At 43.4% G+C, this 25,674-nt stretch overlaps 1 protein-coding gene across 3 annotated transcripts in view; it reads left to right on the top strand.

Annotated features, from left to right (window-relative positions):
• Positions 1-1,124: 1,124 nt before the first annotated feature.
• The window catches only part of STAT2 (signal transducer and activator of transcription 2), a 32,667-nt gene continuing 8,117 nt past the window's right edge, over positions 1,125-25,674 (top strand). Inside the window, exons 1-17 of one of the 3 annotated variants that reach the window (XM_088138147.1) lie at positions 1,125-1,261; positions 5,588-5,747; positions 6,830-6,989; positions 8,839-8,937; positions 10,206-10,298; positions 11,224-11,302; positions 14,048-14,136; positions 14,355-14,503; positions 15,415-15,573; positions 15,676-15,768; positions 17,712-17,771; positions 18,268-18,288; positions 19,726-19,819; positions 21,724-21,780; positions 23,412-23,495; positions 24,044-24,142; positions 25,233-25,368. In XM_088138147.1, coding sequence (XP_087994273.1) covers positions 5,617-5,747; positions 6,830-6,989; positions 8,839-8,937; positions 10,206-10,298; positions 11,224-11,302; positions 14,048-14,136; positions 14,355-14,503; positions 15,415-15,573; positions 15,676-15,768; positions 17,712-17,771; positions 18,268-18,288; positions 19,726-19,819; positions 21,724-21,780; positions 23,412-23,495; positions 24,044-24,142; positions 25,233-25,368 — 1,603 coding nt within the window. In that variant the 5' untranslated portion in view covers positions 1,125-1,261; positions 5,588-5,616. Of the gene's footprint in view, positions 1,262-5,540; positions 5,748-6,829; positions 6,990-8,838; positions 8,938-10,205; positions 10,299-11,223; positions 11,303-14,047; positions 14,137-14,354; positions 14,504-15,414; positions 15,574-15,675; positions 15,769-17,711; positions 17,772-18,267; positions 18,289-19,725; positions 19,838-21,723; positions 21,781-23,411; positions 23,496-24,043; positions 24,143-25,232; positions 25,369-25,674 lie in introns of all 3 variants that reach the window. The other 2 variants (XM_088138145.1, XM_088138146.1) reach the window with 2 other exon arrangements.

Genomic DNA, 25,674 nt, shown 5'->3' with positions numbered 1-25,674 from the left:
TCTTATGCAAAAAATGTCAGTTTGCAATTCTAAGCAACACCCTGAAATGTGATGTAAACATAATGTTAGCAAAATTTGAGAGTTTCTGACTCTCCCCAGTTAGGATTCAGGCCGCAGAAGATCAGACATGAAAGTATCAGCTGAGATTTTAAAGTTTGATTGAAAGGCTGCCAAAAGAGTCAGCTGGGGTCTCCCCCTTAGGACAGAGAAGAGCCCCAGTCACACCCAAAGAAGATTTTATACACGTTTCTTACAAAGAGATACAGCAATTAACAAATGATTGGCTAAAACAGGCATAAATTTTGGATCCTCATTATTGGGAGAAACTTATCTTCCTGATGACCTATTGGTTGATAGTCAGAGTTCGGGGCACCCCCCTTTGATCTTCTGAATGTTATTGTTTCCTAGAATGCAGACCAGGGTCACTTCCTCCCATATCTTTATGGCCTCGACACTTTGGGAGACAGGATGTCTGCCTAAAGCCCTCCAACATAACAGAAATGAGGGAAATGTGTGAAGGTTCATAAACATCAGTTTCCTTGTCATCCCTTTGGTTTTCAAATGTAAAGAAATAAAGATGAGAGAAACTGGGAGCCCTTTTTCATAAGGTTTCAACAACTGCATTTAATTAATTTAGGTATTTTAAGGCTGCCCTTCAATGTCTTCCAAAATGGCTCTCCAAAGTAAAATAAGAAAGCACGACAGACTAAAATAAGCTTAATGAAGATACTAACAGCAAAAAGGGTTCCTACAAGGAACGGTTGAAGGAATACAAAATACACCCTTATAATGCGCAGAATCCTTGGGATTGCTTTAAGAAGTTAGGAATAAGCGCCCGTATGAGGGAAGAGGGCTGAAATATGCATTTCGTAACAGCGACATCCCTCCAGGCCTTGAATTAGGCTCGCTACCCCAACGAAGCACCGCAGACCAAGCCCGGAAGGTCAACACGCTTCCACCCTCCCAGCCAGTCAGAGTTCGCCTCATTTACATAGCCCTCTTTAGGCTCCGCCTCCATTACTGACATCATTCCTGGGAAATCGAAATCCCGAGCAGCGAAAGTCGCCTCTTCTTCTGATAGCGCCCTCCCCCTCCGCTTCGGGAGGAAAGCTCAGCCTTTCATCCAATCACGGAAAAGATGGGCGGGGTTAGCCTCGGACTTGACAGCCCAGCGGGGGGGTAGTTTTTAGGGAAGAGCTTCAACTGCAAGCTTTGGAATAGCGTTGCCGGGAGGAGGAGCGGCGGCGGCTTCCTTTGGCAGGTAGTGGCTTCGCGGCGGAGGGGGGGGGGGGAGCTGCACGGCTCTGAGGTCTGGCGACGGGGACCCTTAGCGTCTGTAACAGGAGTCGGACGGGACGCATCCTCTGGGGCCACTCTGGGGTTTTAAACTTAGGCGGTGAATGTGTAGGAAGGGGGGAGCAGCAAATGTAAAGGGGGAAAAAAGAAGGGGTCGAAAATCCGGCATGGAAAGCAAAAGGCTGGCTACTCCCTCGTACACCTCCTGGGGAGCGAAGGAATGTGGGATTAATCTCGTTTAGTTTGGCTAAGCCCGAAGGCCTTTGCAAAATTCTTGAGAAAAAAGCTAAAGGGAGGAAATTTGCTGAATTTCGTCTTTTCTTACAAAGTCGGGGCGATTGCTCCTCCCTGAATGTCCCATCCACGGTCCACCTGGCTTCCTTCTTTGATGGAACTGGGTTGCTTCCTTGTGCCTGAAAGGCGCTCCAGTATGGCTTAGGTTTTGTTACATTCCCATCCCTTCTTCCCCATCCTCCGTCCACCGTTCCAGGACATCTGGGTGCTTCTGCCTGGCCATTTGCCAGCGCACACAGTAAAGCAGGTGTTTGGAGCCAGGAAACCACGCGCTGTGAAAGCACCCTCCCTTCTACTTCGGGTCAAAAAGCTGCTCCTGGGTAGGATGCTGAAAAGATGGGGCCTTGTTTTTGGCCAAGCGCTCTAACCACGGTTGTAGGTTGCTGCGTGGAGCCTCTGTGGATGTGGGAGGGAAGGCAGGCGGGGCTAAAGGCTTGCTTGGCTGGCGGGGTCCGACAAGAGTTTGGGTGTGAAACTGACAAAAAGATTAAGATTAGTTTGGTTGATATTCCTTCCTGGCATAGGTTGAGCAAAGGCTTGTTTCAGCTGGGAGCTGGAGGTGTGGTGAAGTCCAGTTTCATTTTCAAGAAACTGAGCAGAGCCAGAAAGCTGCATCAGACTACTGTGAGCCAGTTAATCCAATATTAAACACTTTTCCTGTCTTCCAGATTTATTTTTCAAAAAGAAAAGATGAGCTGCAATCCCATTCACCAGTCTTCCCAACCTGTTTGTTCTCTGTCAGTCTGTATGGCCTCCACCTATTTATTTAATTTGGGGGTGTGTGTGCCTTTGAGTCAGTTTTAGTTTAGTTTTAGTTTATTCATTACTCTTATGACCTAAAAACAATAAAAGAAAGATAAAATACAAGGTCTATTTCCAAGATAAAATAGGTAAAAGAAAATACAATTATAAAATACATATGTGCTAAATACAAAGAATCAACGTTCAGATAAATACATCATCTTTACACGGTACCCTGATCTGTTCAGTATAATGGATTCTTAGCTGAACTGCCTTGTCTATAAACTTAGCAGTTCTGCTAAGAAAGTATACATTAGAGCCCAGAAGGAAATAAGATAATCTGCAGTTCAGGTCCCAGTGGGCTGTTCGAGTCAGTTTTGACTCCTGGTGACTGCCTGGAGACGTCCCTGCAGTTTTCTTGGTAAGGTTTCTCAGAAGTGGTTTGCCGTTGCCTCGTTCCTAGGACTGAGAGGGAGGGACTGGCCCACAGTCACCAAGCTGGCTTTGTGCCTAAGGCGGGACTAGAACTCACAGCCTCCCAGTTTCTAGCCTGATGCCTTTAACTGCTGCACCAAATTGGTTCCCCCATTTATTTATTTATGTAGTAGATTTATATCCCTCATTTTCTATAGGACCTTAAGATGATCCCATCCTCTTAATATGCTCCACAGCAGAAACCCTGTAAAGTTGGCTGGGCTGAGAGAGAATGACTGGCCCAAAGTCACCCAGGGAGCTTCTGGGTCCGAGGAAGGACTAGAACCTGCATCTGTGTGTGCGTCCCAACACCATCACCACTACACCACAGGGGCTCTGTGTTATACTATATGTTTCAATACTGCTTCCCATGCAATCATCTTGAAGTGGTTTACAGTAAATATATATTTTGATGTTCAGTATGAAACTTGATATATTTGTGCACTTTCTGTGTTCCTTTACTTTTTTCTTTCTTTTCCAAAATTGTAAAAAACCAAATAAAAAACATTACAAGCACAGAAAGCAGAAGATTTAGCTGAAGAATAAGCCCCAACATCAGATATTTTTATACTGTAAAAAAAAATGTATACTGTAAAGAAAATCTATGGACCTGATGATAATATAACTAAGCCCATTTAAAGATTTGTTTCTTATCAACGGGAAAACAGGGAAGCCCAATTATATAAGGCATTTCAGAGTCTATTAAAAATACAGTTGCTATCAAATGTTTTATTTGTCTTCTGGAGTGAGTGGCTACATTAAAATCGAATTAAATAAGCATCAAAGATCAGTCAACAAAATGTACTTGAGAAAAGACTCCCTCCTCCCTAAGTGTTCAGACCCTTTCCCTCATCAAAATACATGACTGCAAAGAAAGACAATGGTCTGATTGGCAGAAATGAGAAAATTCCAAAATGGGGAAAGTTCTGGTTGAAAACCTTTTGACACACACTTAGTAAATTCCACTGAACTCAAGAGAATTTGTACCTGGCTAAATAGGCGTAGGTTTGTTCTGTTAAAGGATTGTTAAACTAAATCAGGAGAAGATAACCTGTGGCTCCAAGACACCATAGTGCACCACTCCCAACTCTTTTCTGATGAGGTGGAAAGGGCACAGGTTCTAATCCTATTGCTCCAAAAAGCACGATAATTTATTGCAGCTCTGAGCCTGGCATAGTTATCAGCTCTGTCTGGGGGCATATTAGCAGAACAAGGATCCTGTAGATTCTCAATGATTTTATCATGTCCCAGCCGATATTGTTTTTTTTTTTTTTTTTTTTTACTTTTTGGCCATTAGAAGCTATGGAAAGCCTGTTGCATTCCAGAAAGAGTGTTTTTAGTTAGATGTTTCTTTCTATTCACAAAGAAGATGGACTGCAACTTCCAACAGCCCCTATGCAATATTCCTAGGAAGCATAGGATTAGTCCCTTAAGTAACCAAGGAAAAATGGGAGTTCCCTAGTAAAATCTAATAAAGTCCTGGGCAGTTCAGCTGCACCAAGGATCTCCCCTCTGCTTGAGCAAATCCTTTCTGCTTTACAGCACTTCTTGGATTGAGCTGAGTTACCTTGTCAACAACTGGACTTCCTGGTTTCTAAAACTCTAGACATTTGTCTGCTTTGTTGGCAACATTTGATTCATTCTGACATTTTCCTCTCTTTGTTTCACATCCCCCTTTGCTTTCATTCAGCTGTGAAACTCAGTTATTTCAACCTTATGCTAACGGAGATGATGGCAACAGAGCAGAACCCATGTTTTCCCGATTCATGAGGCCTTCGTTTGATTTACATGGCTCTCTTGGCTGTCTCTTTTGCCCTCTTACTCTCAACCACAGAGAAGACAAAAAGAGCTCCCTGAAACCAAAGTGAAAAAACTGCTGATGTAAAGGGAATATTGTGGCTTAAATCACATGCTCTTTCATAGTTAGGCATGCTTTAAAAATGAGAACCACCCTCCCTTCCTTCTGGTCCCTGGGCAGGCTTCTGATTGGCACCATTAAACAGGAACTTGGAGTCTGTATGTAGCACCTGTACAGTTGGTGTTTCTCTTTTTCAGCTTGGAACCTGGCTACCGACTGCGCCCGCACACACACACAAACACACAAGCTCACACTTTTAAATATCTGGTAAGAAATTGTTGTGGGAAAAATGCCCACTTCAAGAAGGAACCAAAGCATTTCGAGATAGATGGAGCCAAGTATCTTTTATTGGCATACACAGCTACAGTGTGGAGTGAGCTCTGGCCCCAAAGAATGCAAGAGAGTCCTGAAGGTTATGGGTTATATACCTCCAGAAAGGTTACACAGGACTGATAAAGCAATGTAAATCATGCTTTGACCTGTAGAGGTGGAATGTAACATCTGATAACACCGTGGGATGACTTTACTATGGGTATCCCAGCATCTCTACATTTTTGTCTGCTGATGGGACTCTAACCCACCCAAACTACAGAAATTAGCCCCATGTACCCCAATGGCATTTACATTATTATACTGCCTCCCTTCACACCAGAGGAAAGACCACAGTCTCATTTCTGTTAGTTGTTTCCTCTTTCTCCAGGGTCATCAGGTGGCTTTAGTTTAGCAGCTCCACTGTATTTCTGCACCTTTCTCTTGCTTATGCCATGTACAAGCCATCATACATTACAACCTTCCCAAAATGTATCTTGTATTTTGTACTTAATGTTGAAATTCCCCTGAGAGAGAATATCTGACACAAAAAGTATTACCTTTTCAGTTGCTTGGTGCACTAGAAAACGGTTCCTGATGTCCTTGCTTGCTTAGGTGTGGGGAGTTCAGCAGCAGCTTCCAACATGTCCCAATGGCAGCAGATCCAAACGCTGGACAAGACTCACATGGACCAGATAGACCGCCTCTACTCAGATGACTGCATATCCATGGAAGTGCGTCAATATTTAGCCTATTGGATCGAGGAGCAGAACTGGTAATGCTATTTCTGTCATAGTCATTTCCATGGAAGTAACTCATCTCTGATCTACTGGTTTTTATTATCGACATCTCTTTCTGTACAATGAGGTTTTTTTCCAGCTATGGGTGAAGGTCTTTCCGACATATATCATGTGGTTGAAACATTGCTATCAGGTAACTCTGAAATTATAGACCCTGATAGAATGTTGAATATAGTACAAGTGGACAGCCATCAGCACCTTGTATTCTGAAGATGGCCTACCTGAATAAAAGTTGACAGTGGAGTTGGCCTACTGATTGTATAACATTACTAAGTGCGTACACTAATAGAACAGTAAAGGAAGTGTTTCCCTGGTTTGTTTAACTGCATTGCACTACTTGATGTAGTGACAACTACTTGTTTATTCAGGCATAAGAATCACAGTAGTAATTTGAGAAGCTCCTCCAAAAGCTCTGTCAGAAAGATAGTCCTTAAAAAGGAGGATATGATGATCCAAGAACATTTATTAATCTAAAGATCTGGTAGGTTACATTCTCTTTGGCATTATCAGAGCAAAAGCAATTCTTATAATATGCTTCATTTAAGTAAGCAGGCCTTGCATTTCTTTACAATACATTTTACAGGCTTTCTTGTCTTAGCTAGAAGTTCAGGAACTTCAGTAAAATACTCCCAAATTGTGGATTTGAATCAATCTTGACTCCTGGTGACTACCTGGACAAGTCCCTGCAGAAGTGACAAGATTTCAGAAGTGGTTTGCCCTTGCTTCCTTCTTAGGGCTGAGAGAAAGTGGCTGGCCCAAGGTCACCCAGCCGGCTTCATGCCTAAGACAAGATTAGAACTCACAGTCTCCCGGTTTCTAGCCCAGTGCCTTAACCACTACACCAAACTTTTTCTTAGGGCCTTACATTACCCAGATTGTGACCCAACAGCTATAGGAGGTGGTTTGCTATGGTTACATTTTCTGACTACCAACAGCCTTCTTCCCTCCCCACCTGCTAAACCTGTATGGGATGCCTTTTTTTAGCAATTCCTTTCTGCTTATCTCAGCCAAGGCCTTCTGAGTCTTGCTTTGCATTTTCTCTGTTGTGTGCTTTTAGGAGCCAAGCAGTAGAATTGGACTCCTCACAAGCCTGCTATCTTTTCCATACCATGCTGACTTTACTGGATGATCAGCTTGGACGGCTGGAATTGGGGGAAGAAAACAACGCTAACATGGTACTCAAGCACAACTTACGCCGCTCCAAACTCCATCTAGGGGTATGCATAGAACGTGTGTGTGTGTGTGTGTGTGTGTGTGTGTGTGTGCGCGCGCGCCTGCACAGTGGGCAAGGGTCAGAATGAGATGAGAGCCACCTTTCAAGATACCAAGACAGGAGGAAGAACTGAAGGACACAGCAGAGCAAAGATTCTGACACTGGTTAAGTGCAGCCCAACAGAAATGTCTTTTCAGCCCTTTCTATAGATATGTAGTTACCCTGGCAGGAGAGGCCAGACCAGGCTTGAGAATACTTACTGCTCTAGAACAGTCTTGTCCAATCTGAAACCTTCCAAACTCGTTCCGTTTTAGTTCTGGCTTGAAACAATAGCAGTTGGAAATTCAGTACACTGAACTGACATCAATTCATCCACGTCTCTTTTGAGACTTCTTTGAAAATAAAATTCCTGACAATGTTTCTCTGAATTTTGGATCAGTGTGCAAAATAAGCACAAAGGATTACGTGAGGAAGCTTGTGAGCGTTCTAATTTCATCTGCAACATCTTGTTGATGCAAGTCAGGGTTTTCAACTAGTGCTGCTTTAAAGGCCAAATCTCAATCCAAAATGAGTGTGGAATGAGAATTGAGAATGGATTTCTCAAAGGTAAAGGGTAGAGTTCAGGAATTACTCAAAACTAGGCAAGCTTATTCTTCCCATTAAAAATGTTTAAAATAACGTTTTAAATTTGTTTATTCCAGTGAAAGGGCTTTATTTTAAAAGTTGCAAGATACTATAATTGCTTATTTGATAGATTAATATTCAGTTATTAAAGAAAGTGGTATATTTATTTCTTGGCCAACTCTAACTCGAATGAAATCATTTGATTTATGCATGATGGGGGTGTCAACAAATGTATGTATCATTTTAAGGAGTTGTAACACCACAGAGTTTGAAAATCCCTCAATAGACTCTCCCAAGACAAAACTTAATCCCTATCCCCAGAATTGAAGTCGCATTACAGCTTCAGAATTTGAAACTCTGTAATGTTTGTTAAATTCAGCAAGTTAAGTGGAATAAGAAATAGCTTATATTTATTCTTTCCAAAGGACTTAAACCGGAAAGCTAAAATTAGTATAAAATAATGTCCATAATCAATAGTGCCACAGAGTTTGGGGTGAAGCTAATTATTCCCAGTCAGACATGTTGTGTTAACAAGGAAAAAAACTTAACAGGGTTAATTTTCTCTTCCTGCTTCCAGAATAGAGACAAATTCCTAGAGCAGCCCTGCAAAAATGGGGCTTCTCTAGTCTTTACTTTTGGGTGGGGGTAAAGCCGCCTCCACCCTTACACTAGCAGGAAAAACCACACCTTTGTGATAGCTGGGAGTCAATCAAAGTTGGCCAACCCCACCTTTGCCCAGAGCAGCTCTGATCAAGTACCGTGAGCCCACAGAGGAGTAGAGTGACCAAGGAACTTGGCTGCATCATGTAGATCCATTCAAGGAGCCTTGCTTCAGAGTAATTGCGTGCTGCTCCTGTGGCAATCGCATTTGTAGTTTAAAACCTTAATCTCGCTGACCAAAAGAGACAAAAGGTGAGTGCATGTGTTGGGGTGGGGTTCTCTCAGTTGCCATGGTGGGCCTTTCCTGTGCTCAAATGATGGCCATGGTGGATATCCTGGTGAGATTTCATACCATAGGTAGGAAAAGGGACCTAGTGAGTGACAGTGGAGGTCTGCCTAGAAACAAGGAACAAGGCCTTGCAATAATGTGAGACTATCTCAGTTTTCACTGGAGCCATCCAGATGACCTATGAACGGTGATTCCAAAAAGATTCAGTGATACTGGCAGCAGATGATAAAAAAATTCTTGCTTGGGGTACAGCCTTACGTTTTTCGATCCTGCCTTCCAGAGCAAGTATCAAGAATGTCCCCAGGAACTAGCCAATGCCATTGATGGTCTGCTGAGACAGGAGCGAGCAATTCTGTCTGAAGCCTTTTCTGCCTCTCAGGTAAAAAAAAAAGACAAAAAAACTTGCTTGGTCCTCTTGTGCCTGCTTTGTGCAGTCACAAAGTCACAAAACACAGTCTTCTCCATCTAGCAATACTTGATCACCCCTGATTTGCTAAATGCTCATCCCATCCCTGGAGTAAGAAAAATTCCTCTCCTAATTTCCCCAAGAGTTTGTTTTAAATTAGAACCCAGCACATAATTTCATTGAAGCACAAATTGATTTGTTACAGTGCTGGGGGCAGCCATCGCTAACCTGAAAAGGGTTATGCATCCCCCTCTTTATATGAACTTATGCAAATTACAGTATATGTATGATTTTTTTTTCCTTCCTAGCAGGGTCCGCTTTTTTTCTTCTCAGATCAACCAAATGTTGATCCGTTGATTGTGACAGGAATTGACCAACTGGCTTGTCACCCAAGCCTGACGTTGTGGGTTGAGAGAGAGGGACTTGCCCAAGGTTACCCGCTGGCTTTGGGCCTAAGGCAGGACTGGAACTCACGGTTTCCTGCTTTCTAGCCTGGTGCCTTCACCCCTAGTCTAAACTGGCTCTCACAGTATACCTATGATTAATTTAGTAAAATTAGCAGTTGGCTTACAGCAGCATATTTGATTTGTCATGTGTTCAGTGAGAGTGGAATGGTGAGGTAATGAGGGTAGCATTACAAAGCCAATAGCTTATTGAATTAGTCAACAGCTATGTTCTTGGAATAAGACTGATGTGTTACTCTGCTGGGTTCTATCTCTTATCTCCTTGGGTTTTAATCAACATTCCTTATGGCTAAATGTTCCAGTGGTTGTGCTGAGAGTTTGTTTTCCCTGGGAATGTGGACTTGGGGCAGGGGTAATTTGCAAATACTAATGCCATATTTTCTATTACAGCAGCATCAGACGCCCAGCGTAATTTTAATACATTCTCTTCTCCCAGATCTCCACCAAAGCAAAATGTATCCCAAGCTTCTCATTTTATGTTTGTTTTGTGTGAACACTCACTGGGCAATTCGGCCCTGAAACTGAAAGGCAAATCTAGAGAGAGAGAAATTCTTGTGTGCTGTGGTAGGAAAAGGAAAAATAGGAATAAATGAATGATAAAATAGCTGTGCTGTAAAGGTACAGAGAAAGATCTGAGGATTTCAGCATTCACCCAAGATACAGAGTGTCTCTTTGAACAACAACACCTTAAAAAAAAAAAAAAAGCCCAACTCTTCAGAAGTGATCCATACAAATGTGTTGGTAATTCCTGTGTATTTTCTCCTCCTCTCTCTGCAGGCCAGTGTGGAGTCCCCACGTGAATCCTCTGTGGCTACCAGCCATCAGCACAAGATTGAGGAGCGGCTAATGGATATGCACAAGACAATTCAGGTGAGAGTGTAAAGACGGGGAGTGCTTTTTAACTTTCCTGCAAAATTCTAGGTCGATAGATATGTCTTTTCAGGTTGATGGAAGCCACAACACGGTTTAGATCACACCTCATACTAAGCCATGGTCTGCTTGGACTGTGTTTGTATTAACAGTGACTGAGTTAATGCCATGCTAAACCCTAAATCAAGGTTTGCAAACTACACTGGCTGGATTCATACACTGTAATAATCCCCAAGCAACCATCTTATGACTTAGCATTACATGAATTAGGCCACTGGCTTTCTCAACTAACCACAGTTAAAAGAAAACATGGCTGTGTGTGATGTTTGAACCAAACTATTTCATGTTTACGTATTATGGTCCTATTCCCACATGCACCCTTCATTTATGTAGTAGATACAGGAAGGTGAAATTAAATTTTGCACCCATTCAAATTATATATTATGAGGACTTATACCTATTGTTTGGTTTTTATTAGTTATTAATAAACCCATGCCTGGGGAGAGGAGTGAGGGGCTTAAAGGTAAACACAGGAGCGTTTTGTCTCCCAGAAACTTCTCATTTGCATCCTGAAAGACATGCCAGGAAGGGGGTCCAAAGTAGCTGCTGAACAATTAGGGTTTTCTTTGGGGGTTACTAAAACTGGAAATGGGAACAGGCATTTGATTTAGAACAGGAAGTCAAAAAACTAGTTTTATCAGCACAGACTCGTACTGGGATGCTGCAAATGGAGTGCAATGAACCGTCTGCTGTTTGTGACTGGCCTTTTCGGTCATGATTGCATCCCCACTGCTGTTTCCAGCTGTGCATCGAAGTATGGAGATTCATCCTGAGGTCCTGTCTGTTCATTGTGTCCTACTCGTTGTTCCACTTGTTCAAAACTCCTTGCTTTGTCTGAGCTTTGATGTCTGGCTGTATTCCACAGGGTCTGAAATGTTCGATTGATCAACTTGGCGATCTGCAGGATAATTTTGACTTCTGTTATCGGACACATAGCCGTGTAGGTGAGGAAGCTAATGAGGGCCTCCTTTATTTGTGCATTGATGATTGTTGGTGAAATCTTTTCAAAGAAATAACTTGGGAGTCTTGAGGCACTCATTGTCCAGACTTTCCCAAAACAAGGCAAGTCACTTATGGGTCCCCACAATATACTGTACAAGGTCATCCAAGGATATAGCTTTCAACTTATGACTTAGTCCTTCCTTGGATTACTTGAAAATAGCTAAAACCTGTGTGCTTATTATACCCGTCATCCAAACCTGATTTGGGAAGAATGGGTAGCTGCATTTTTTAATGAGAAGACTCTGTGTTCAGTTCAGAAAAGTCCTTTTCTTGCCATATTCTAAAGACAGAGACTGATGCGTCACAAGTGGAAAAATTATTGATCTGTTGGACATTAGCTCCCATTATGTCAGGCCCAGCCCAAGAACAGTGATGAAACAGTACAGTCAAGAACAGGTCCTTTATTTACTTATACCTTGTAGACAGAATCTTGCCAAACTAAATCTATACTACAGCAACCAGTGACGGGATTGCACTACCCCAGACAGACCTGGTGCGTAATCTGGGGGTCCTCCTGGACTCACGACTCCTGCTCAAAGAGCAGGTGGCAGTCGTGGCTAGGAGGACCTTTGCACGACTTCATGTTGTGCAGCAGTTACGCCCCTTCCTGGATCAGGAGACCCTCCGCATGGTCACCCATGCCCTGGTCACCTCCAGGTTGGACTACTACAACGCACTCTACATGGGGCTACCCTTGAAGAGTATCCGGAAGCTACAGCTGGTGCAGAATGCAGCGCCGCGGACAGTTCTCAATGCCCCTAGAAGGGCACGTATAACACCGCTGTTGCATGAGCTGCATTGGTTGCCAGTTTGTTTCTGGGTCCAATTCAAGGTGTTGGTCATCACCTTTAAAGCCCTTCATGGCACAGGACCAGGTTATCTGAGGAACCATCTCGCCCTGGTTGTTTCAGCCCGCCCCACTTGGTCCAGCAGAAGGGGCAGGTTCCAGACCCCACCAGTCAAGGAATTCCGATTGGTGGGGACTAGGCAGAGGGCCTTTTCTGCTGTGGCTCCCGCCCTATGGAACTTCTTGCCTCCCGAGGTCTGGTGTGCCCTCTCCCTCATGGCCTTCAGAAAAGGGGTTAAATCCTGGCTCTGCCAGAAGGCCTGGGGGCCGGATGGGGGCTTGCACCTGTGAAGATGGCTGGTGGGGTGATGGGTTTTGGCTCCCCCCCAGCATCTTGAAGGTTTTAGTGCTAAAATATACAGATGGGTTTTAGGACATTTTTAATGTATGTTTGTATTTTAATTATTTACGGATTTTAGTCACTGTTGGAGGGATTGGTGAGTTTGTTCTTTTTTGTTATTGTGAGCCGCCCAGAGTCACCCATTGGGGGAGATGGGCGGCATACAAGTTTAATAATAAATAAACAAACAAACGAACAAACATACATATGTACATATGTACATACATACATACATACCTTGGGAGATTCTAGAGAGTGGCTATCCTGAATCTCTCACTCTTCTCACGCTCCCCCTGCGGACTGTGTTGCCTTTTGCCTCCTTTCCCCTGCTGGAATGCAACCCCTCCCTCCTTGATCTCCCACACTTTATGCTTTACCATTACAGATAGTCCTCGCTTAACGAGAGTTTGTTTAGCATCCATTCAAAGTTACAACGGCACTGAAACTGAATAACGACCGGTCCTTGCACTTATGACCGTTGCAGCATCCCCGCGGTCATGTGATTGCAATCTGGGTGCTTGGCAATCAGCTCACACTTATGACAGTTGCAGTGTCCTGGGGTCACGTGATCACCATTTGTGACCTTCCCAGCTGGCTTCCAGAAAGCAAAATCAATTTAACAAATACATGATTCACTTAACAACCATTTGTTTTACTTAACGACTGCCACAAAAAGTGTCATAAAATCAAGTGTGGTCATGTAATACCTCGCTTAATGACTGCCCCTTTTACCAATGAATTTTCCAGTCCATATTGTGGTTGTTAAGCAAGGACTGCCAGTAGTCCTTCAGTGTGTAACTAATGAGCGTCCAACAATCTCAGTGGGTCCTTGTGCATACATTCTGATCCTGGGTGCTTAATGGATTCAGTAATCATATGTGCCAGATCCATGTTTGTGAGTGGGGGGGGGCAGATTGGGCAACTTTTTTGGGCTGAGGATGAGGTTCACTGACTGTTAAACTTTTCAGAGCTGGTGTAACAAACCCCCACATACATTGTCTCGCCTACACATTCTCAGCTCAAATCTATGGGCTTAGAGAGAGTTCATGGCTAGCAGGTTGCCAATATATGAATTGGAAAGCTGAGTAAATTTGAAATGAATCTGGTTACAGAAGTTTGGATTATATACATAACCTTGGTGGTAGAGAAAGATGCTGTTTCACCACAATCCAGATGTTTGAAATTTGTTAGAGATGTCATCCTCGGTCCTCCTGCTGCTAGTACGCAAGGCTAAAAGAACAAGTGACAAAAATGAAACAGGTCCTGCCATACCACAGTCAGCTTAGGAAGTCAAATCATCCATGCTAGGCAGCTCCTCATTAGAGATGAATCCTGCTTCCTGCCTGATCTTTCCGGATGGGAAGATCGGAGGGACTCAGTTGATCCTTCAAAACCATTGGCAGCTTTGACCTAGAGAATCAGCCCTCTTGGCAGTCAGCATTCATATGAGAGCAGACTCAAGGTTAGAGTCTTCCTCTACAGCGTGCTCTTTTCTTGCAGAAAGCACCACCCCTGCCAGCGATCCTGCTCGGTCCAAAACCCATCAGAAGTTACAAAACATGATAAATAAGCTGGACTGCTTCCGCAAGGTGAGCATGAGTACTGGCTGGTACAGTGCCGTGATTTTTTTCCCTTTCATTAAAACAAACAAAAAAGAGAGAGAGTACTAACTTCAGTAAATTTCAAATGCTGCAAAAGCATGTGATTTGAACTTACTAATGCAAAAACATATGTTTAAAGATGCAATTATATTTTTTAAAAAACCGACATGAGAATGTAATTATGCATTCAGTATGTTTTTAATCAGGAGATGCTGGGGAAAATCCAGGAACTTCTTGGACGCTCTGATACTCTAAGAGGTCTGCTACTGGAGGAGGTAGTAGCGTGGCAAAATCACCAGCGGTTTGCTTGCATTGGAGATACGTGTGATACCAGTTTAGGACATCTGGAAGAGTGGTAAGTCACACGAATGGATCCAGATGGTCCAGCTGCTTGTGGTTTTTAATGAGAAATTTCTGTAAAGTATCTTTTTGAAGAAAGGCATTAGGCCCTTGGCGGTAAGTAACATGGCTGTTTAAGCCATTTTATAAGGCAAGGCAAACTGCAGTTAGTTATCCCAGGAGTGATAGTTATACATCTGTCTGAATCACTGATCTTCAGTTAGAAGGTGGGCCTGAATCAGTGTCTTAGGGCAACACTTAAATGTGATCCTAACTAAATTAATTCATGATCACACTGAGCTATGTCTGGTGTAATCATGCTTTATTGAATGAAGCACAATTGGCTGGGTTCATGCAACACAGTACGCCATAAACTATGGTTCGCAAGCCAAGGTAGCTGGGTTCATAAAAATCTAAGTCAAAACCAAACTACCAGTCCTTATTATGATGTGTAAACTCAGCCAGTATTTCATGTGGTTTAGTAATTACATAAATACCTGTTTTAAGAACAATTGCATGAGGAGTCAGGCAATCATGATCATAATCAAACAATTGGGCCAGGTTTTAAGTATCTCCCAGCTTCTAGTGGGTCAGGATGCCTGTGATTTTACTCTTTAAAGGGCCATTTGTGTAATTTGCTTGTTTCCTGAAAAGCCCCATAGTAGCTTTGATTTGTTAGAAAGTGACTTGTTATTTTCCTTGTAAAGGTTGATTGGGCATTGTGGTCTGATATTACTACACTTCCTGTTTTTCTTCCCTTAATTTCCAGTCAAAGTTGTTGAAAGGAACTTCTAGGCCATTTAATTTCAGGTCTCCCTGTCAGTGCTCCTAGTTAGGTGATAGGCCTTTTTGACTCTTGCAGATCCCCTCTTCACAGCCCATTCATTGAGGGCCCTGTTATCCACTGATCTTCCCCCTGTATTGCAGGTTCACTAAGAATGCTGAGGATCTCTTCCACCTGCTGCACCTACTGAAGATGCTGGATGAGATGCACCAAAAGTTGAGTTACGAGGCAGATCCCTTCAGGAACCAGTTGCCCCTTCTGGTACAGCGGCTTCAGGAGCAAATAATCTGCCTCTTGAAAAGGTGACAAGGGAGGGAAAGGATTCTGCCAGGAAGGAAATGTTATGAGGAGGTGGGAAAGAATGGATGAATTGTTGAGGGCTAACCTTGCTTTGCTCTTGCCAGTGCTTTTGTGGTGGAGGTACAGCCGAGGATGCCATTTCCCAATCAACGTCCACTGGTGCTGAAAATCAACAACAAGTTCTCTGTCCGTGCCAGGTGAGAGAATACTTAGTCCAACATGGAGACTGTTTTGGGCAGGAAACTGAAAACTTTAGAAGAGGTCAAATCCAGGATGTTGGTCACAGAACATTTTCAGTATTATTGTTATTGTTATTATCATCACCTTAGAGAACTACTGTACACAACAACAACAAAAAACAATATAACAATTTAAAAAAGAAGAAAAAACCAATATAGAAGCATACAAAGTGCCATTCTAAAAGCTTTTATAACATTCATAGCCAAGGTCATCACATCTAACAATATCACTAATACAACATTGTGCCATATCTGCCGCATTCCCTGATCCCCATGCTCACTGGTAAAACTATGTTTTCAGGGTCTTTCTAATCTCCGGGGGAATGAAGTTCCAAGGGGCGGGGCCACAACAGAAAAGGCTCTCTTCCCAGGCCTTGTCAGGTGACACTCCTTAGGAGACAGGACCTGAAGTGTGCCTGTCCTGCTGGATCTGATGGGACGGGTAGATGTAATTGGGGAGAGGCAGTCCCTCAGATAACCCGGTCCCATGCCATGTAGGGCTTTATAGATCGTTACCAGCACCTTGAGTTGAACCTGGAAGCAAACTGGCAGCCATTGCAGCTCATGGAGCAGAGGTGTAACATGCACAGATCATGGAGCACACATAACTGCCCATGCAGCTGCATTTTGAAGCAGTTGAAACTTCCAAATACTCTTCAAGGGCAGCTCCATGTAGAGCGCATTGCAGTAATCTATACAAGCAGTGACTAAAGCTTGAGGGACTGGGAGCAGGGCCTCCTGGTCCAGGAATGGGTGCAACCTGCACACAACGCAAAGTTGTGCAAGGGCCTTCCTGGCCATGACTGCCACCTGTTCTTTGAATAGGAGCCACAAGTCCAGAAGGACCCCCAGAATGTGTACAAGTCGTGTTTAGGGTAGTGCAACTCTATCCAGAACAAGAGATGGAAAGTCCCTAGAAACAGGGACCCAGCACCCAAAGCCACTCAGACTTACTTGGGTTGAGCTGTAGCCTGTTGTTCCCCATCCAGATGCCCACAGCCTCCAGGCACCGAGAGAAGACCTCCATAGCATCACTTAGTTGGCCCAGGCTAGAATGATAAAGTTGCATATCATCAGCAAACTGATGATATCTCACTCCATGCTGTTGGATAACCTCACCCACTGGCTTCACATAGATGTTAAACAGGAGAGGAGAAAGTACCAAACCTTGTGGCATCCCACAAAGCAGGGACCAAGGGTGGGATTTCTCCCCGCCCCCTATCAACACTGACTGGATCTGGCCCCAGAAGAAGGAAGAGAACCAGCACAGTGACACCCACACTCAACCTCTGGAGCCAATTGCCAATTACGATGCTAAAGCAAACTCTAGCTGGAATGCTGGAGGGGGTAAATTTGGGTACTCAGCAGGATTCTGGGTACGATGGACCCTAACCAGAAAGAATTGCAGCTAGCATCTCTCCATCCCCAGAAAATATCCGTGGTGGGAATAGACAAGGATTGAATTTAATATTAGCAGCTTTAACAGGAAACTGAGAAGTAGTAGCTTCCTTTTCTTAAAGATTAAAAAAAACCTAAGTAGCAACAAGCTTTTTGAAGAACAGTTACTTTTTCCAGCTCTTGAGTGCTCTTATGACCACAACTATTTGATTAAAACCATCTAATCGGAAATTTAGACAGCAAAGCAGAATGAACTTCCTCTGCTCCATGAATCCTTCGTGCCAAGATCAAGGAAAGAACAGTTTTCTCATCTAAGCAAAGACTGGCAGATTATTTGGTTATTTAGGGAAAAGTATGCAAAAATACATTTCAAGACATTGTTAATAAACAGTATATTGCAGTACCCATTTTAACTAGTAGGAAAATAATCCATTTGGAAAATAGAGACACCTGCCATTTTGGGGTCACATGGATTGTAATGGGTTGCTGTTTTCATGGTTCAGATTACTGGTGAAACTGCTGGATCGTAACCACTCAGCGGAGGTGAAGATTGACATTGACTGGTACGTTCTCCTACTGAGACTCAAGGCTTTATAAAGTTGACTTGTCTGATCAGGGTTAAAATAAGAAATATTTTTTACAAAATTCTGGAAACTCTTTATGGACTTTTTGACAATACTTGGACCGACGTGACAACGATTTTTGGATTTGTGAAAGGATGGGGGGGATTATGGGAGTATGTAATATCATTGGGATGGGGAAATATTAATCTGCCTGTACTTGTTAAAAGGAAGATTGGGAGTCGCTTCTTTAAATATTCTTTTTTCTTTTTCTTTTTTTTTCCTCTTTTTTCTTTTGCACTTTGTATTTCTTTTCTTTTTCTTTTTTTCCCCTCTGATTTCAGTTATCCTTTAGTATTGTAAAAAAGCTCTAGTATTTAAAAAAACTCTAGGGTTTATAGATCTTACTTATTAATGGGGCTTGCAGCATTGTGGTGGGAGCAGACTAGAAATGGGCCATCACCCATTGATTGATCTTCTTTGTTGTTATCTTTTGCAGGGATACTACTAATTTGGCAGGGTAAGAGAAGATTGAATAAAAACAATGGGGAGTAATGAGCCTTTCCTCTCTGGGAGCTGGTGGACCATGATTCTTAATCTGGCAATTGTAAAGCTTTATTTATCTGGTTAATGGAGGAGGATATCAGTGGGGGACCCTTCAACTACTTACTCAGAAAGGGATAAATAGGTTATTGATAGTTGTGAGATTCCTTCTGTCCTCATGGCCCATCTCCAAAATCACTTACATAGCAAAATTGAAAAGAAGGGTGGCAACTGAGATTGGAAAAATGCGGTGGATATATAAGAAGGGAGACTTTTGGGGAAGGCAATAGTGTGCTTGGCCTATAATTTGAGTAATACGGTAAACCAAGAGTAGATAAATCCTCATCCAAGAACTCATATTGGTACCCATCAAGTTCCCAGCCTCATTTCTTTATTGAATATTTTTTTTAAATGTACACTGCTAAATGAGATGTTGTTACAAATCAAAGAACCAGTCTCTAGGGCCTTTTTTATTTCCAAGAATGTCCCTAGATCCTTCATAGGCTCCATGGGCATTTTTTGAAAATAAAAGGGTGAGTATCTATAGTTCAATGATTGGTTTGGGAGTGTGCCCAGAAAACTCGGAGAAAGCTCAACTGGCATGGTAGGGAACATTCTGAGAGGTACCTCCCCAATTTGCCTCCTGGCAAATTACTATTTATGACACAGTCACCTACTCACTATGACAGCAATTTTGCGAATGGACATTGTAGCCATTTTAAGGGAGCATTCACAACATACTTTCAGAATTCCAAATTTGCCGACTGTTCCAAAAAGTTGATTATTACTGTATTAAGGCAAGAAAGTACCGTATTTTTCCGACTATAAGACGATACTTTTTTCTAAAATCCTTACCCTAAAAATTGAAGGGCGTCTTATTCAAGGAAGTCAGCCGAGAATCGCGCGGTTGCAAAACTGCCCATACTTTGTTTCTGCAGAGAGGCTTCCTCCTATTGCTAGCCTCCAATCACGAGTGAAATAGCTTGTCTCCCAAACAGACTTCCTCCAATCACGAGCCTGATGTAACTGACGTCAGCTGATGCTGAACAAACCAATTAGAGGAAGGCTGATTGCAGAGACAAGCTATCTGCAGTTTCACTCGTGCTTGAATGTAATCAGTTATGCAAAAGAGCCTGGAAATAGAGCTGCAGAGAGACAGTTTGGACCTCCTCCCACCCAGTGTATCAGGTCAATGTTAACTAATTACTAAATAAAAATGTGTTCTGCACTATCTTTAAAATATTGATTTCTTAATTTTGGGTTGGAAAAGTGGGGGTCGTCTCGTACATGGGGCGTCTTATTGACGGAAAAATACGGTATATTTAAATATAACTATATCCATCTCTGGTCACCAGGAAACGGCATGTGTTGTAACTGATCCTTGTATTTCTACTCTCTGTCTCTCATTTTGAAGGTTCCGGAGGTTCAATATTTTGACATCCAACACCAAAACCTTGATGATGGACAGGCCCCAAATGCAGGGACTCACTTGTGATTTTAAGCACATTGTATGGGACTATTGGCTGGTGATTTGAACCTTTCTAAATAGGGGAAGGAGAAAGAATAGTGGGAGCAAGGTGATCCATTTAAATGATAGAAGAAGGGACTGGAAATCCAAACTTTCCCACACAAAGGGGTAATCCATTGCCAACATAGAAACTAAATTTCTTGCCATCCCACTCTATACTAAATTTCAGTAAAAGGTAAGAAGAAATGTGGCCCATATTTCTAGCAAGGTACATTCAGTCGTTCTCCATTTGGAGAGCATTGTTTCTTCTTCCATTTCATATGCCTAAAATATCACCACCTTTCTCCTTTTTGTTCTTTCCCTTCCATATTACTCTTGGAGATTTTAATTTTTCCATAATTGTGATTTGGTTGGGGGAAAAGATGGTGTGGTGAAAGTTAGATTTTGTTTGCTTGTATTCCTTTTATGCATTCCATGAATTAGCCTGATGGTCGCATTGGGTGAAAAGGGCCCTGTGCGCTCAGACACTAAGGCTGCAGCTACTGAGGTTGAGCAGGAAAAAAGAAAGAGGCGGGTCTTGCTGCTTCCAGACCACAGCTGCAGTTGACCTGAGACCCATGAAGGTCACGCTTAACCAACTAGGTCACAACAGAGGGACTGAGTTGATGGCTGACTTGGGAGTTGCACTACAGGAGGAGGTGACACAACAGCAGCTATTCCCTCCCTCCTGTGCTGCTGCTCTACTACAAGTCCTATTAGACCCCCCCACGCAACCAGCTTTGATGAAAAGTGTTGGGCAAAGAGGAGCCCTTGGCTACCTGTACCTGCAGGCCCCAAGGCAACCACCTGTCCTGCATTCACTGTTTGTACACTCTTGCTGAACACACAGAATGTATTAGGGAGCTCAGGTGCCTAGACGTTTGGCCTATTTGCCTTGTCATAAAAATCAAGTGTTCAACAATTTCAGGGAGTAAGCTGTTCCAGTATTTGGTACTACGGCAGCCAAGTGGCATCGCACCTTAAAGCCCCAAATAATCTACATACGGTACCCTCTTCTAAAGAAGAGGTGTTAACTCTTGATACTCCGATGACTTTTGTGAGTCAGGAGCATATAGAACAAGGCCAGAGAACGTTGGCTTTCTCACCTGCGTAAATTAATGGCTCTGTGATTTTTCCTGTGCTTCACCCTTTTGTTTAAATACTCCTTTAAAACAAAGTTGAACGTTCAACATGCAAGAGAAGAAGTTTGAAATTGGTGAAAGAAACAAATGATTTGGAAGACATGCTTCAGACCTCACACAAGCACATGATCTTTCTGCTCTTCATTAAAGTATGGACATCTTTTTCCAGACACCTATGTTAGCCTGTAAGAAAGACACCATGGCTTCAAAAGCTGCATTAAAGATGTCTGGCTTGAATGATTCATTTATTTAAAGAGTTGCTGATTTTTTTTTCAAGCTTACAGGGAAGACTGAAAAGAGCTACATGTTTTAATGAACAGCAGAGAGGTGCTGTGCTTGCACAAGAGGCCCAGAACTTCTTCAGAACTATTTTCAAAGGATGCACAATCATAGAAATAGGTTGATTTTGTAGTAGACTCTTTGTTTTGTTTTGTTTTTGTACAACTGAATACGGTAATAAGTGGAGTCCTTGGGGTTCTCTGAGCTTGGTTCTTTTCTTGCAAACCTAGCCAGGTAATGAAACATTTGCAAGAAAAGAACCAAGCTCCGAGAACCCCAAGGACTCCACAGTTCAACCCTGAGCTACAGATATTCGCCTCCATTGCTACGGTAATAAGTATTTGAAAAGATAACCTGCTGAAGCGATGTATCTGGAGGGCAATGGGTTGGAAAAGGGTATTTCACCAATACTTTGATTTGATTTGATCTCTGTTGCCTTTCAGCCTTATGAATACAAAATCTCTCTTCTTCTCTTCTGATGCAGATGCTGAAAGAGCAGAAAATCTGTGGTGCAGGGAAAGGCAACAAAGGGATTAGTGAGGTGAGGTTTGCAGTGAGATAAGGGGTGATTGTCTAGCGTAAAGTTACCTGTGGACCTGGCCATAGATCTGGGCTTGGTGGCCAATACTGAGAGGCCACGTTATCTCATTCCCAGGAAATGTTAAGGATCTGCTTCTTAGGGTGGTAGAACAAGCATAACGATTGGGAAATATGTCTCAAGTTAAAAATGAGGAATAATTGCAAATTCCAGTACTTCACTGATCTGTGGCCCCATTGCTTACACTTCCATTTACTTATACGGTATCCACGTGTGTATAATTTTTCCACTAAAGTAAAGTTCCTTCAAGTCAGGCTCTGCTCCTGGTGCTTTTGTGGGTATGTTCACGCAGTTTTCTTAGAGGTGGCTGTCCTTGCCTTTGTCCAGGTTGATTTTCAACTTCCCAATCTATCCTAAGCCCTGGGAGTTCCCCATTCAGATACAAGACAAGTCCATCCCAGCTTAGTTCTTTTGTTGTTTTTAATGGGGGTCTGATTTGTGGCAGAAGGTTTTATTTATTATTCCTGTGGGGTTTCTGGAGTGGGTAGTGTATAAATGTGTGTATACAAGTAGTCCTCGACCTGTGACTATTCGGTTAGCAACTGTTCCATGTTACAACAGCGCTGAACAAATGGTGGTTACGACTGGTCCTCAGAGTTCTGGCTGTCCCAGCGCCTCCACGGTCAATGGGAACAGTCAATGGGAAAATAAATAGGAAAGCTAGCAGGGAAGGTTGCAAGTCGCTGGGGTAGGTCTCCCCCACCCGCACACTCTCTCCCAGCCCCTCTGCACTCATGCTGTGCCAGCCACTTGCACACCCTCCTTGACCCGCACCACAGCCCCGGACCTGCACCATGCCTCTCGCGCACCCTCCCTGACCTGCACTGTGTCTCTCGTGCGCACCCTCATGCGCTCTTCCTGACTCTCCCCGACCTGCGTGGCGCCCTTTGCACTCCTCCTTGCACCCTCCCTGACCCACCCTCGTGCACTCGCAATGTGCCTCTTGTGCACCCGACCTGCTTGGCACTTCTCGTACCTGTGTGGTACCTCTTGCGCACTTCCACGCATCCTCCCCACTTGCACACTCCCTCACATCCTCACACACCCTCCCTGTGCTGCACCTCTCATGCACCCTCCCTGACGCACTCCTGTGCACCCCCTTGCTCCCTCTCCCACCCGGCAGCAGCCACTTACCTGCCTGTGGGCCTGGGACTTGCAACTTCCTACCGGCTTCCCCACTGACTTTGGTTGTGGGAAGCTGGCAGGAAGTTGCCTTACCTAACGACAGTGGGATTCAGTTAACAACAGCAACTGGGACTGCAGGGATTGCCATCACTAAGTGATGCATTTATACTTTATGACCACATCACTTAGTGATGGAAATTCTGGTCCCAATTGCTGTTGTAAGTCAAGGACTACCTGTACTGATTTCTTTCTTTCTTTGAATGTATAAACAAAACCTGGATACCCACTAAAGAGAACATAATTCTTACAAATTATGGCTCTTACAAATTTTTGGGCTCTTGTCCCCAAAAGCTCGTGCTGCAGTAAAACCTGTAACATGCCACGCGGTAGCCTCAATGGGTTCTGATCTGCCTTTATTCATTCATTTTCTCTTGGGGTTTGGGGGATAGGGAGTGTTGTCTGTCACCGAAGAATTGCACATTATCACTTTCACCCTGGACTACTGCTATCAAGAACTCAAGTGCCAGCTGCAGGTAAGAGAATCTTGCTGATTTCATTAGAATTAGGAGAGGCAGATGTAGGCAGCTGTATTTTTATTATTGCTTTATGTGTGCATGATTATGGCATGGGGGAATTTAGACTGAAGTTGGAGAGATTCTGGTTAACTAGATTCTCCTCTGATCTGTTTCTGGTCCATGGTGGCATGAGATGCATCCCATCTCACAGTGGTGGTAAAACCAAATGACTCCACATTTCCACCTGTTTTCTGTCAGGCTCCTCAGTGTTTTAACTAGTGCCCGATGGCATACAGTTTAAGGAGGGGCACTTTTCCTAGTCTCTCATGGCAAGGTATGGAGTTGTGACTATCCTCCCCAAAGGACTGTTGAGTAACTGAGAGTCCTTGGAGTGACTTTAATCCATTGTGGTTGAAGTTGTATCTGCACATCTTGCTTTCCTGCCTCTGAATGGACCTACCAACACAGGAATAAGTCTTTTGTAGCATAGAGTGCCTTGGAGTGCCTTTGTGGTCTGTTTGTATTGATTCCCCCTTTTTCAACCTTTTTGTGACTTTCATCATCAGACATCCACCTTGCCAGTGGTGATTGTCTCCAATGCCAGCCAGTTCTCCAGCGCTTGGGCTTCCATTTTATGGTTTATTATGTTCAGCCCAGACACAAAGGTAAGAAACTGGGTTATCCAGTTGTTTCTCAGAATTGGGCCTGATCTCCTGTCTACAGTATACCACAGTTCTTCTACCCAGATTGGCCATTATCGTTTTCTCATCACTTGTATTGGAACCAACTTTTCTCTATTTTGGATGGGGAAGAACTCTGATTCCTGCTTGCACTGGATTGTCTAGATAGAAAGTGTAAACAATCAGGTGTTGTTATGAGCTGACAAAACAAAAATGCCCCCTTCAGATCCATGTTTATTCTGCAAAAGTAATGGCAACTTTCACAGCCTCCCCTTATAGAATCCTAGGAAATACCTACTTTTATTCAACACCATCATCTGGACATGTTTTCTCAAATTGATGCAGCCTTTGGAAGAGGGATCTTTCGAGTACCAGGTCCTTTTCCAAGTAATTAACTATTTGTGCATGTGTTTAAATCACAGGCCACAATAAAGAATTGGTTATTTAGTAGATGTTCTTCAAATGGTCATCTGATATTAGCCTTTTGAGGTAGCCCAGACAAGAAGCACAACCAGGAGCACTAGCTCTATCGTTATTGTAAGGTTACATTAACAGAACCTTGCAAGACTGAAAGTATTTCTCCCCTCCTTTTCTTTTACTCTCTGGAAAACTAGGGAGGGTCCCTTATGAAACGCATCCCATGCCTCCTCCTCTCCTTCTGTGGACTGAGATATCTTTTACACAACGGTTGTCCAGCCTGCAGCTCTTCCCCCCTGTCTCCCAAGGTCACGCCCACACACAATACCATTACATCTGTGGATTTCATAGCTTATGACCTGACCTCTATGACGTTTGCATTTAAAGTAACCTTCCCTAATCTAGTGTCCTCCAGGCATGTAAGAGACAGCTCTTACCATGGCTGGGCCAGAGAACTTGCTAGCTGAGGCTGTTAAGAAAAGGTTGCAGAAGGCTAGTCTGTAATCCCTGTTTCCTTGGACAACCCAAGGGGATGTATTACCTCCTTCCTTCCAAAGCTGTTCCTCATATGCATTCCCTGGGGAGACTTTGCATGACGGGGGCATGGAACAATTTAAAATAAAATGAAGTGCCTGATGTGTGCCGTTTTCCCTCCTAGGACCAACTCTTTTTCTCCAAGCCACCAGTTGCCACCTGGGCCCAGCTTTCCACTCTGTTGACCTGGCAGTTCTCAGCAGCCACTGAGCGAGGCCTGGACCTTTTTCAGCTGAAGATGCTGGGAGAAAAACTCTGTGGTAAAGTGGGAAGATTTGTCCATGCGGTGGAGGGGAGTGGGGATTTTATTGACATGGGCGGGTCTGGCTTGAAAGTCCTGCACAGGCGTATTCTGTCTCTGGCTTTTCAGCAGAGAACTGTAGGCAAAATGGGAATTTATAAAATGGTGTTAAGAGCTGTGAACCAGGATTGACGGTAGGCATGCCTGATTCATTGGAGAGTTGTGCTTAAGGCAGTGTTGTCCAAACTTGGCCAGTTTAAGATGAGTGGACTTCAACTCCCAGAATTCCCCAGCCAGCCATGCTGGCTGAGGAATTCTGGGAGTT

This window comes from Python bivittatus, unplaced genomic scaffold (genome assembly GCF_059951505.1).
Source record: "Python bivittatus isolate LINGU-HERP-01145 unplaced genomic scaffold, Pbiv_v1 ctg000220_np1212, whole genome shotgun sequence".
Classification (NCBI taxonomy): Eukaryota; Metazoa; Chordata; class Lepidosauria; order Squamata; family Pythonidae; genus Python; species Python bivittatus.
The sequence above is the reverse complement of the archived record's forward strand: the minus strand, read 5'-3'. Positions and strand labels throughout refer to the sequence as shown.